Genomic DNA, 13300 nt, shown 5'->3' with positions numbered 1-13300 from the left:
CGGCGCATTGTGTTGATGGTGTTGCAAGATCGATGGCAGTCTTTAAAGACCGAAAATTATTTACGCAGATCATGGCTACTTATCCATATTCTATATATTCATAATTCATATTCTATATATTGAAAGACCTATTGATGATCACTTAGTCCCTCATAAAAAAAACTAATTTTTCACTACAGGCATAATATAATATTTCACAATGAGTCTTCGAGAGTGCTATAATTTAGTCCTAGTTCTAGTATATTAGTTCATTTAGCGGAAATATTGAGCCAATTTAATCAAGATAAGATAGTTGAGGTTGGAGAATTTAGCAAGGTTGGGTGGTTTAAAGATTTCCACATCAATTGACGTTGATAAGTTTGACTCAGTTTAGGGAAGATGGGATACCTTCTTGGGAGAAAGCAAATATTTTTAATATTACTCAGATTTGGGTCCTCCCACCTATTTGTCGCCTATTGCCCCTTCCCCATTATTTGTATTTTAAATAAATATACTTATAGTTCTTTCATTGTTTTCGTTTTGTAATTTTTATTTGCATGTTTTTTTTTACAAATATAATCACATACATAGATATTTATGATTTTTTCTCAATATGGATTTTGGTTAAAACTGTTCATTGGACTTTACAAAATTGCTATGTATTTGTATTTGTTTTTATAGTAAGTATACATAAGTATGTATGTATGTATGTAAGTAATTTCACAAAATACATATGCATGTGCTTGCTGGACAATACATAAACGTCTTTCCAAATGTCTTAAATATGCATGTTAATATGTATGTATGTATATATAAGTTGTTGTAATCAATAAGCTTAATGACTAATCAGGGACTCGTTGATGCGTTGTCACGTCTCAATTTTTTAAACACCTAAAAAGAATTTAAATTTATAATTAAATATATATATAGTAGGCACTAAAGACTCCTTCGATCCAAACAATCTTTCATTTCTTCAATTTCGTCAATTTCATCTTAATTTTCACGCTTCGCGCTTGGTACTGGACAATGAAATCTGTATTGTACGTTTATTTATTGATTTGTTGTTGCTTTTGAATTTTGTGTCCGAAAGTGTATGCCGTGTTTATTATTTATTTTTTTTTTGTTAAATTTTGCTTTTGTTTTTGCCAATTTCATGTACAATATGCAATTTGATTGCGCCACCAACGCTTTGGTGTTTCACCATTTACGCTCACCAGTGCCGTAGTTAGCGCCACCCGCGCGTTCCAAGGCACCACGGAAAAGTTCAATGTCCAGTTCGTCGTCAACGCCCGCATATAACTCCACAGCGAAATTCTGTATCGAACAAGAGAAATTATTTATATTATATAAACACACACATACAAACAGACACACGCGCAAATATTATAGAAACAACTGTGCAATTAGTCATCGATACGTTGCAAATAAAAATATAAAAAATAATAACAATAATTCGAAATAAAGGAAACAGTCATCAATATGCGCTTTGTTGAGTTTTACGATTCAAACCATCGAATATGGTAAATACTTACGCTTAGCACCTCACGTATGAGCGCCTTGTCCGTGGACATTTTGGCACGCGGTAACACGCCGACATATTGTCCGATCCACGTCAGGAAGACGAATTTTTGCCGCTTCGACATCTCATCGCCCATTTGTATGCGGATGTAACCGAATGCGCGGTCGTTCTCGCCGAATTGTTCGCGGAATTCGGCGAAGCCTTGACCGCGTGCTGTGCACGTTATGGTGGAGTTTTGGAACTTGAAGACAGCCCTAAAAGCGGAGAGATGTAATGCAAAATTTATAATTTGTGCCGTTTCACGCAAATATTAAAGTTTATGGTGCCTTACCAATCGGTATCTGTTTGATCGGAGCGCACATCCTCGTAAGCCTCACGTATGGATTCTTTGTCGAGACCCGTTGGTGCAAGCATCTGAAAGTACAAATAAGTGATGATTATTATTGGGTAAAAATATTAAAAAATCATCTGAAGTTCCAGGATTCGCATGACTGGCATATTTACAGCAATTTCAGCTAAATTAAAATTAATCTACAGTAGTTCACATCAAATACTTACCTTTTTCCTGTTTCGCGAAGTTTAGCCTTACAATACTAAGAAAATACTATACCTGCCATATAAGATGAAATTACTATAGCTTCGAAAAAATAAATTATAATTTCTAACGATTGTTTTAAAATGCGTGACATAAATAATGATGATCTCTCTGAGATTTATGCAGAGGTACTGGAGAACTCAAGGCTACATATGATACATAAAACTCTAACTAAATGCAATGTAAGCAATTAGTGAGTGGATTGGTTAGGTTGAACATTAGAGACTAAGTTATGCAGTTAAAAAAATATTATAGATTCTATTAAATAAACAAATTTTTTGTCTTATTAAATAGTACAATATGTTTAAAATAGTATACAAAAATACCAAATCAATCCGAGTAAAATTCTCAGAGATATACCCACGTCAGTTTCAATTGAAAACTTTAAACGCGTTTATCTCAAAACTCAATTATTTAAGTCGGTGGACACGATATCTCGAGAAGTTATGAATCGATTTTATTCAAATTTTGCACACTTCTTTGAAATAACATTATCTAGTTAATGAACGAAGGATTTTTCTTTATTTTTTTAAACTATTTTTTCGAGCCAATATATGGCGAAAAGTTGACCAAAAAAGTGAGTTTTTTAGTTAGAATTCTGTCAAAAATTCAAATTTTAATATTTTATAAACCATATATCTACGATACCCCAGATTCAGCAGACATGGCCCCATCTGACGTTTTCCTATTTTCAAACATAAAGAGAACCTTAAAGAGTTGTCGTTTTACAAGCATACGGACAAATCGCTGAAAGAGCTATCCCAAAAATCGAGTCTGAGAAGTGTTTCGACGATTGAGAGAAGCGCTAGCATAAGTGTATTATATCGAACTATGCCTTGAGGCATCAATGTAGACGAATGAATAAATATTTTTGCTTTTCACGAAAAGCGAAAATTACCGTTATTTTTGAACACAGCGCGTAAATTCATTAGAGAACTTGTATGTGTACCTCAAGTAAGTTTTTTTACGGAACCTTCGTCTTGGTCCAAATTTTGAAAGGAGACAGTTATGTGCGCTTCAATTGTTTTACTATACATATGTATAAATATAATTAAAGCAAATTTCTCGATACTCAATTAATTCTTATCGAAGGAAATGACCTCAAGGCATAGAAATTCTGTTCTATGTACTCAAACATATGTACATATGTACTTAGAAATACTTGCATAATTGTGTGCTATGCTATGCTATGCATGTGTATATGTTATGCATTTCCTTTTCAAACTGGCAGTTTAGTGATATTGTTGGATTTGTTTTGCAGAATGATTTCACTTCTTATTTTGTGGCTGTAATGGATTATATACTCATACATATACATATATGCATTTACTTATATACATTACATACGCGTACATAATTTGCAATGCGCTGATATCGCTGCATGCATTTGTACTTCTTAATGTTTTTTTTGTTGTTTTTGTGCACAATTTCATTGCTTGTGCACTTCCTTGGCTGTAATTTAGCCTTTTTCTGTTCACTTTTGTATGCATTTGTGTGAGTTATGCGCACTTAAAATGTGATTCATGAGCAAACGCATGTTTTCATACGAGCATACAAAATATTTATTTAAATACAATTTTATTTATACGATTTCTTCGCTCCCTCAGTGTGTGTGTGTTTGAGTGCCATATGGTGGTATGGCTTGTTTATTTGTGTGTATTTTAATCAACTGACTCATTGCTTTTGTCGCTTGACTTCAGTTCACGAAAGTTCAGTCGTCGAATTCAAGGAATTCTTGCAGAGTGATCGCCTCTGCGACTCCTTCCTGTGCAAATTTTTTTATTTGAAAAATTAAATGTGAAATCAATAAGTTAAGTATTTTCATAAAAATGTATATATGTATTTGATAAAGGAGGTTATCAGCTAAATTCCTTTGTTACTTCTTTGCTTCAAATATTTTAAAATAAATTAATCTTGTGATAAAATTATGAAAAATATTTTTCATACAAATTGAAGAGTTATTAAGGATTAAAAAAAACAATATTTATTGCTGATCAAAAAGACGGTCGTTGTTACTTTTCAATTTATGGCAATTTGCTTTACTAATGCTTTGGACCAAACCAAGGGATCATATAAGTTTAATAAGAGCATTGCAACAAAGTTCAAACACACCACATTGTAACCAAACTTGTCTTCGGCCAACAGACTCATCTTACATAGTGCCTGAGTGCCGAACTGCCTGTACCGAAACCTCCAAATTGATGAGAAAATCCGGACTCAGCGAGACAAAAATTAAAGAAGCAATATTTGTAATACAGTAACTGATAAAAAGAACTGTATAGAAAATATGAATGATCTGAAAAAACTCGACTGGAAATGTTTGGTGAACGTTGTCCAAAAGTTTTTAGGAAACCATAAATCAGAAAATTACGAAGACTTAATAGATGAACTTATGATGTCATATAATATAAAACTTTGGAGTGTAATATGTGCTCAAAAATACAAATGCTGGAACCGTACCGGATTTATTTCCTGCCAAGTACGGATGTAGACTATTAAAGCGATTGACATTAAGTTGTTTCGTTCAAAAAATATCCGAGTGTGTTTTTATGACATTTCCATAAGGAATATATGTAATTCGAAGCATATTTGAATTGTGAAGAAAAAATGGTCAAAGAATAGTTTTTAAGTTTTAGCAACTAACATTTTTTGTTGTGCGGTTATCATATTAACCGGTAATTTGTCAAATAAAAAAGTATATTTTGACTTTGGTTTTTATAGATTTTGAAGTGTGTATCCCCATCACCCATATATGGACAAAGCTATACAGCTATATGCTTCCGAATACATTACATTTATAAACTTCTGTATGTTTGACTACATAGCCATAGTTCATGACCAACACTTTTCAATATGTCCCCACATTGTTCACCACTTAAGCCATAAAGTCGTGTTAAATGGTGAAGTGTTTAATTAGCTTGCTGCCACCGGAGTGTGCCACTGCCAATGAACATTCTGTTTTTTTTTTGGTGTTTCTCACTATTGCTTAAGTGCATTGAAACAAAGTGTCTCCAGGCGAACGACTCGCGCATACATTTTAACCATAAAAGGGAGTGCACATGCTTATATGTTTGAGGAAATGTGTATGTACATATATGCTATATATCTTGAAGTATATATAATATATAGGCATATTAAAATATTGAAATTTGCTCAGCTATTTAGCTTGTTTAAGTTTCAATTGTGTAGAAAAGTCTAAATGGGGAGTAGATTCCTTTTGTGGAGAGTTTAACAGAAAAATTTTGTTTCTTCAAAGTAACCTAAGATGTGTCCCAAGATCAGAATTTCTGAATTGTTTGACATAACAACTCAAGTCACCTTTTAAATTTTGGATAATCCATATACTTTAAAAATTCTGTTCCTGTTACAGGCGAATATATACCATATTAATTGTAAACATTATTTTAAGTTTTCATTAATTTTTTTATAGTTTTAATAAAGTGAGTACTGTGACGGATCTTGAAGATGGTTTTGGGGTTTCAAATATGCAAATTTGCCAATGCTTAGAGCTTTTAATTCTTTAAAGATTTGGTAAAAGATGCACTTTCAGTCTAAATCACTTGAAGCGCTAAACTGTCTACGTTAGATCTCTCATTGTAAATACATATACAGTTGACCTTCCATAACTCGAACTGCTTTAACTCGTAGTTCTCCATAATTCGAACTATTGAATTGGCAACAGAAGTCAAAATTCATACAAATTACCTTCTGTAACTCGGAAGTCTCTCTAACTCGAAGTTTTTTTGTGGATTATGGTGATTCGAAGTAGAGAAGTTCCACTGTATTTGCGAAGCAAATGAAAGGTTTTTTGGTTCGTCACTTCTCAGTGTTCATTGAAAGGAAGATATTACAGCTGAACTCTTCAAAACACGAAGAAATCTCTTACGCAATAAAAAAAATATATATTTTCTTTACTTATTTAATTTATCATTTTGTATATTAATGTGTTTACAACAATTTTTTTTTTTTTTTTCAAAAATCAAAGTCAGCATTAACAACTGCGCGCCGCTCACCTCAATGGCTACTTTCATTTCAGTATAACGGTTAATTAATTAAATTAGTTTGAATTTAATTTTATGCCAATAATGGATTTTTCGCCAACAACAATTACAGACATTTTACAAACCAAATAAATATCGTATATACATATGTAATACTTCGGGCAAAAGTGTATGGAAAAAAGTGAGTCTAACGAAATCGAAAGCGAAAAAGATGCAAAAATAAGGCAAATAATTATTTCATTTTACACAATAATGAATGAACGAATAAATTGATGGTTCGTTACAGTAGTGTGTAATATGGTATGTATGTTTGTATGGGCGAATGTACTCATCTAAGTGCCGGTGCACAGACCAATCGGACATTGTGGCACTTAACTGTATGGCCAAAGCGGATCGACATACAAACAGGCAAACATACCAACGTACAGTGGCTACTGTAAGTCATGCAACTTAACATTTACGGCATTTTGTTTTCACTCCCGTCTGTCGGCCTGTGTATTATGAATATTACAAGTTTGCGCCGTTGCAAAGTAGTTTAGTAATTTGCAATTAATCAACAACAGTGTGGATGCATCTGCATAAATTTAACGTATAACTCGTGCGGCGTTAAATGCAATGCACTAAAGAAGTGTAGGCATAAATTTCGGTATTTATTCATAACGGATATAAGACATACTCGTACGTTTGTTACGAAAATATTTAAAAAATTGCATTTTTATTGCTTTTCATTTTTTATGATTTTCCTGTGAAGCGCATAAATCGCGCGCTCACTTGTTACGGCATTTTTTTATATATTTTGTAACACAATTTTTTTTATTTTATATTTTTTATTCTTTTTTTGTATTTTTTCTTTTATGTTTTTTTGTTTTCTGCTTGCTTGCATTACTTTTATGGCGTTGTTATTTTGATTGCTGCCTTTATTGTTATATTTGCTTATATGTACATTTGTTGTTGTTTTATTTTTTTATTAATGCTCACACTTTTTCTTATTAGCCATTTTTTTTATTGTACATTTTCTGGCCATATGTGGAGTTAAAATGTGGTAAAATGTGCGACGCCGATCGTCATAGAACACATTTTACGAGTGCACACGAGTGTACTTGTACGCCGCCTCAGCTGGAGCCGGCACTCGCATGCACTTGGCAAGCACGCTCCCCGCGTTCCCCCGCACAAACTTGTTACTTAACTACAAGTAAGTACATGCCACACATACATATACATATATGGTGTGTATTTGTGCCCGTATATAGCCAAACAATCGGCGTATCATCCATTGAATGCGATTTGAGTATGCGCCGCAAGGTTATTAATAAATTTCAAGTTTAAAATCAGCGTAGGAAATGCTGCCGAGTGTAAGTTGCGTGTGAGTTGCGTGCGTTGTTGGCGTTGTGCTGCCGTTGCTACCGGCGGCACCGCCGTCGTCGTTGCACCCACCCATGCGATGCGATGCGTTGCTTCACTCATCCTGAAGGTGAGAGTGAGTAGATACTTATATTTTACAAACATATTTACGAGTATGTGCTTGGGTTCGTGTGAGGACAGCGCATAAAAAGATAGATATGCATATTTTGTGGGATTCGAGGCGAAGTAAGGAGAAAATAAAACGGTAAATACATTTGTAAGTCTAAGTATGTGTTCAATAGCGTAGCACTGCATAGTTATGACTGCGTAGTTTAAAGTATTTAAAAATAACTTCAATCCCCCTTTTTATTCAAGAAATATTTCGAGTTTTGCTTGCGGTTGTAGACGGTCTGCAATATAGTTGGAGTGACTGTTAAAACCGCCGCTATAAAATGTGGAATATAAGTGTATATCCACATAATGCGTTCGAAATCAATAAATTTTATTGATAAAGTTCTTTGCCGGTAAATATATAATTTATTTACTGTATTCAACACCATAAATAAATATTAGTCATGCCGAAGAGAGCGCATAGTTTTGTTATCATTGGATACGGTGAAGATATAGATTACATTAACTGTCTTCGAACAGGGTCTAAATATAATTATAATATCTAGCAGTTGTAGTATCTTGTATAGGTACTAGCTAATATAAATATTTGTCAAAATCACTTCACAAAAGTAAACAATATTTAATTAACCCTTCTGTCGATCATTAGACTTTAGCGACCGGATATCCGATCACTAATATACAAACTTTAAGAACTTTAAGATATTACTTTGGAAGACAAATTTACTAAAAATTGTGTCTTTCTTTATGTTCTTTCAATTTTTATACTCTCGCAATCTGTTGCACAGAGTATTATATGTAGTTTTATTCACATAACGGTTGTTTGTGTCACCACGAAATAAAAGAGTTAGATATGGGGTTATATATATATAAATGATCAGGATGACGAGTGGAGTTGAAATCCGGATGTCTGTTCGTCTGTCGGTCCGTCCGTCGGAAGGGGCATATTTGGATGTAATTTTTTTTGGGAATTGGGCGTGGTCCCGCCCCCTACTAAGTTTTTTATACATATCTCGCAAACCAATGAAGCTATATAAACCAAACTTTCTGCAGTCGTTTTTTTTTAGCCAATTCCTAATACAGTCCAAAAATGAAAGAAATCGGATAATAACCACGCCCACCTCCCATACAAAGGTTAGGTTGAAAATTACTAAAAGTGGGTTAACTCACTAACCAAAAACGTCAGAAACACTAAATTTCACACAAGAAATGGCAGATGGAAGCTGCACTCAGTTTTATTTTACAAAATGGAAAATGGGCGTGGCGTTGCCGACTTATGGGTCAAAAACCATATCTCAGGAACTACTCGATCGATTTCAATGAAACTTGGTTTGTAATAGTTTCCTTACCTCCCAATAATATGTTGTGAAAATTGGCCAAAACGCTTCACAATCACGCCTACTTTCTATATACCAGAACTTTGAAGTCCATCTGAATCGTTTACTTTACAATATATAAAGTAAGCACTAGTGAAGATATCGGTGCAGAACTTTGCACAAATACTACATTTTTAGTGTGGCAGCCCCATTCTAAAAATCGCAAAAATCGGACCGTAGGTATTCAATGCCCCATATATCGAATATGAGGACTTCGGTACTTCTAACCTAACATTAGGGTTTCCAACTTTCAATGGACTTTATACAATATATATGACGAATATGTGGATCAAATTGTGTATTATATAATATTAATTAAGTTAAATAAATAAATTGTGAGAGTATAAAATGTTCGGTTACACCCGAACTTAGCCCTTCCTTACTTGTTTCATATAATAAACTAGTTTATATAGCATCATATAAATATTTTGTGAAGAAGATTTTCTTTAAATTTACTACCAAGTAACATCTTCAGCTGTCATCTGCAAAGAATTGTAACCCAAGTTAATGGCCACTCAGAACCCCTATGACTAAGCAGAGATAAACATTGCTAAAGGCGAGGGCTCCGAAGACTTCTTGCGTTTCACCTTAGGTCAGAAGGATCAGAAGTGCTGGTGTATAATCAGCGCTCGCCCAGCTTAGCCCAGGCACAACTGTTCAGTAGCAAATGTAATACAGTTCCTACATGTTCCCAAGCTACTTTGGGTGCGATTGACGCGCCTAACCAAGCAAGCTCATCAAAATTCCAATAAACCGCGATCCCGCTAAGACCAGACAACCATATAAATTTAGGTACCCTTCCCACGACAGTCGGTTCTACGCAATGGAACGGACCTGGATTTTTAACTGACCAAGGACTGTATTCCTCAAAATTATTTGGGTAATATTTCATGTAGCTAGAACAACAACAACCAATTTAGGTTAAATCTGTATAGAAAAATAATTATTTCCGAAGACTCGTAGTTGTTTTAAAAAATCAAAGCTATAAGAAAGTGCGCTTAAAGCGGAACAAGAAGACACAAAAACAAAGCCGTTAACCCCGCAGGCATTTGGAACTGAAGTCATTTTATTTATACTCCATATTGTATATTATCCAAACTATAACTGTAGCAACTGCAAATTTCGGTTGTCGTGCTTTCGTCCACACAACCGTTAAACACAGTTGTTTAGCGCATCACTGAGACAACTAACTGTGTCATTCGCTCGCTTTTTTGACTTGTACATTCTAAAAATGTCGCTGAATTCTGTCTGACATTCGCCATTCAGTAATGTACGATTGACTCAAAGTCATCAATATTTTTTAACTGTATTAATGAACGTCTAACTAACTGACATTCACACACACGCGCACACACAAATGTATTGTAAGTAGTTTGTACAAGTGTGTGTGTGTGTGTATTATTGCAACAACGAAAAGCAAATAGCAATTGTTTCTGCTGGTGGCTGGCTGCTCCAGCCATTAGCAATCACCTTGGCGGCCGCATTCACATTTCACATTTCAACGCATCAAAAGATTTCAGTTAAATACTTTCACCTCTCGGACACATTCGCTTAACTGTGCGCTGTGCCGACCGACTGTGGCAGCCGGTAACTGGTAGTTGGTAGCTGCTTGCCGGCTACGCGAAACGCGTGTTTATTTGCGATTCGAGGCGCGTGATGCGCTTGATTTGCAAAATCCGCTTAAAGCATGCTCGCTCGGCCAGCTAAAGGCATATAGAAAGAAAGAAATTTTGCGCGCTTGTACGAGTATTGTGCGTGCTTTAGTATTTTACTGCTTTGGCGACTTTTTGCATTTCTTACAAGCGTTTATCAATGCAATCGAGCGACGCACCGACGGTCGGACGGACGGACGGACGGAATGTACGGTAGACAATGCGGCTGGTCTCACCTTTAGTCGTGCGCTGTGTTTTCATAGTTGTTGTTGATGATGAAGCTGTTTTAGAGCGCTTCGATGGCGACAATTTTTATGGCATTTTACTTGAGCAGTCGGCAAAAGCACAGCAGCTACAAGTGCATGTACATATAGTATGGTACATATGTATGTATGTATGTATGTACAGTTATGTATATTGGAGATAAGTATAAGTAGATTTGCGCGCGCTCATAAACGCTTGTGTATAGATACTTATTTAATTGCGTACGCTTTGTGTTTTTGGTCAATTCACTTTAACGGTACCCACTCTCAGCTACAATTTGTTTAAGCGTGTGTATCTATGTATGTATGGGTGTTGAATTTGCATGCCGCAAAAATGTATTTTTTTTATCGGAGTTTTGGAAAGTCAATAAGTAGAAAGCTTTGGCGAATTTTCGTAGGCGTGCTAACGTCGTTGTTGCCACGGTGCTTTGAAGTGAAAATGCAGGCCCACATATATGTACGTATGTTTAATGGTTGTATATATATAATTATTTTTATAAAAATGTTATCATAAGTTAATTTCTTCTACTTATTATTCACACATATTTGAATTTAGATTCTACTCTAATACGAGGAGGGAAGTCTGCCTTTGCACGGCACCCAGAAGTAACTACAGAGTAGATATATGAATGTATATGTATGTATGCAGCTCGGAAATGGTTAGTAAATATGCTACGTGTGCCTTAAATAGGGGTACAATGCAATAAATATAATTATAGTACATACAATGTGTACCTATATCCGTGTGTATATATGTATATATCTGTCTGTTTATACTGCATTAAGCAAAAAACTTAGATTATACGAATTATATAACTAAATTATCATATGAAATCAGTGTGATAAAAATTATACGCAGATAAGCGTCTTGTTTGCATACTGAGACAATACATAAAGTCATATAGTTTGTATATGTATATGTCCATATGTATGTATGGTGGATATATGATACTAGCTGAAGCGCCCTAATTTATCAAAAAGCGTAATGAACTGTTTTTTTACGGTTACCTTAAGATCTACGGTGTCATAATTTTCGCGTGATATAATTCCATTTTTGGTTTTAAGTAATAAGCCACGCCCACCTCTTACTTAATTAAAAAATATGTTGTTGCAATAACAATATGAGTCATGACGCATGAGTGGTTTTATTGGTTGAAAATATGTATGCCTTTAGAAATACTTTTTTTTATTAAATTTCGAAATTTCGTAGCTCCGGTAAATATGTAGATCACGTTGAAAAAATAAGAACATAGTATATTTGCAATAAACCAAAAGAGGAATTAAGTAAGAGTTTTAAAAAGAAGCATATATCGTATAGAAAAAATAAAAAAGTTAAGAATTCCATAGATAAGCAGCTGATGAAGTGGCAACAAGTGACCATACTCACGATACCAACACTCTTAGCAATCTGACAAAAAAATATGGCTAAATTGGCACTAGGCTATGGTTGGAACTACGAAAAATTCTAAACATTTATTTTTTCACAAAATGGCGACTATACGGAGAAAATAAATTTTGTTCTACTCTGTTCATCTTTTCGCATTAAAAAAAATGTAAATTTGAAGAATAGGCAAGGTTTACAATTTGGGGATGAGGATTGTTCCAGCGAAAGACGTCTTTAAAGAAGACTGTCTAAAAATTTCAGATAAACCGGTCGAGTAGAACTAGCGAAATTATGGCTATGGCTATCGTTTTGATATTGTACATTTTGAACAAAAAGTGAACAGTTCACTGTTGCTCTATTGACATTCAACCTTCAAAAATAACACAATTCATTCGCATTAATTGTAGTGTAATAAAAAAGTCCTCTCTGATAACATATGATTTTCGCGTTAATTAAATTTATCGACAAACCGAGTACACATAGAGTTATTCCATGAACTGTATCAAGAATTTTTTATTTTTATTATGCACATCCGCCGCTTCAGTTGAGTGATAAAGAGTACAGTACTGTAGTACTCGATATCTAAAGCAAAATCAAATGAAAAGCAAAACAGCAACCACTAAAAATGCACTAGAGATATGCACTTATATACGACGACTTAGTCTGTATTTCAGCAAGTTATCTGTAACAGTTCATATATGCTTTACTAAGAAATTCCCAATATTCCACACTCAGAGAAGAGTGTGATTTATCAACAAAAGTATAAATATTTTGTGTTTTAATCATGATTCATGCAGTTCCAGCTCGTCTAACGGTCGATTTGTAATCAATTAGTAAATGTGGAGCATTGGCTCTGCGTTATAGCGTAGGAATTTGTCCCATGAACACGTACAATGTATGCTTATATAAATATATACATATATATATACTATAAATGTACATATGTATACAAATCTACTTGGACATTTTTAAGAGCGCCAAGACATGCTGCTGCTTGGGCTGCGATTATTTACGCTTTTCAATTAAGCGAATCGAATGTTAAGTGCCAACGACTTGTGCAG

The 13300-nt window shown here is 34.4% G+C and overlaps 1 protein-coding gene across 1 annotated transcript in view; it reads right to left on the bottom strand.

Moving 5' to 3' along the window:
• Nucleotides 1-500: 500 nt before the first annotated feature.
• Nucleotides 501-13300, bottom strand: part of LOC105211845 (coactosin-like protein) — a 23754-nt gene continuing 10954 nt past the window's right edge. Inside the window, exons 3-6 of the mRNA XM_054230655.1 lie at nucleotides 1830-1912; nucleotides 1512-1752; nucleotides 1194-1293; nucleotides 501-870 (exon numbers count right to left, since the gene is read on the bottom strand). Of these exons, the coding sequence (XP_054086630.1) occupies nucleotides 863-870; nucleotides 1194-1293; nucleotides 1512-1752; nucleotides 1830-1912 (432 nt within the window). The 3' untranslated portion in view covers nucleotides 501-862. The remainder of the gene's footprint in view (nucleotides 871-1193; nucleotides 1294-1511; nucleotides 1753-1829; nucleotides 1913-13300) is intronic.

Source organism: Zeugodacus cucurbitae, chromosome 5, assembly GCF_028554725.1.
Source record: "Zeugodacus cucurbitae isolate PBARC_wt_2022May chromosome 5, idZeuCucr1.2, whole genome shotgun sequence".
Lineage (NCBI taxonomy): Eukaryota > Metazoa > Arthropoda > Insecta > Diptera > Tephritidae > Zeugodacus > Zeugodacus cucurbitae.
This window is presented reverse-complemented; position numbering and strand designations above follow the sequence as displayed.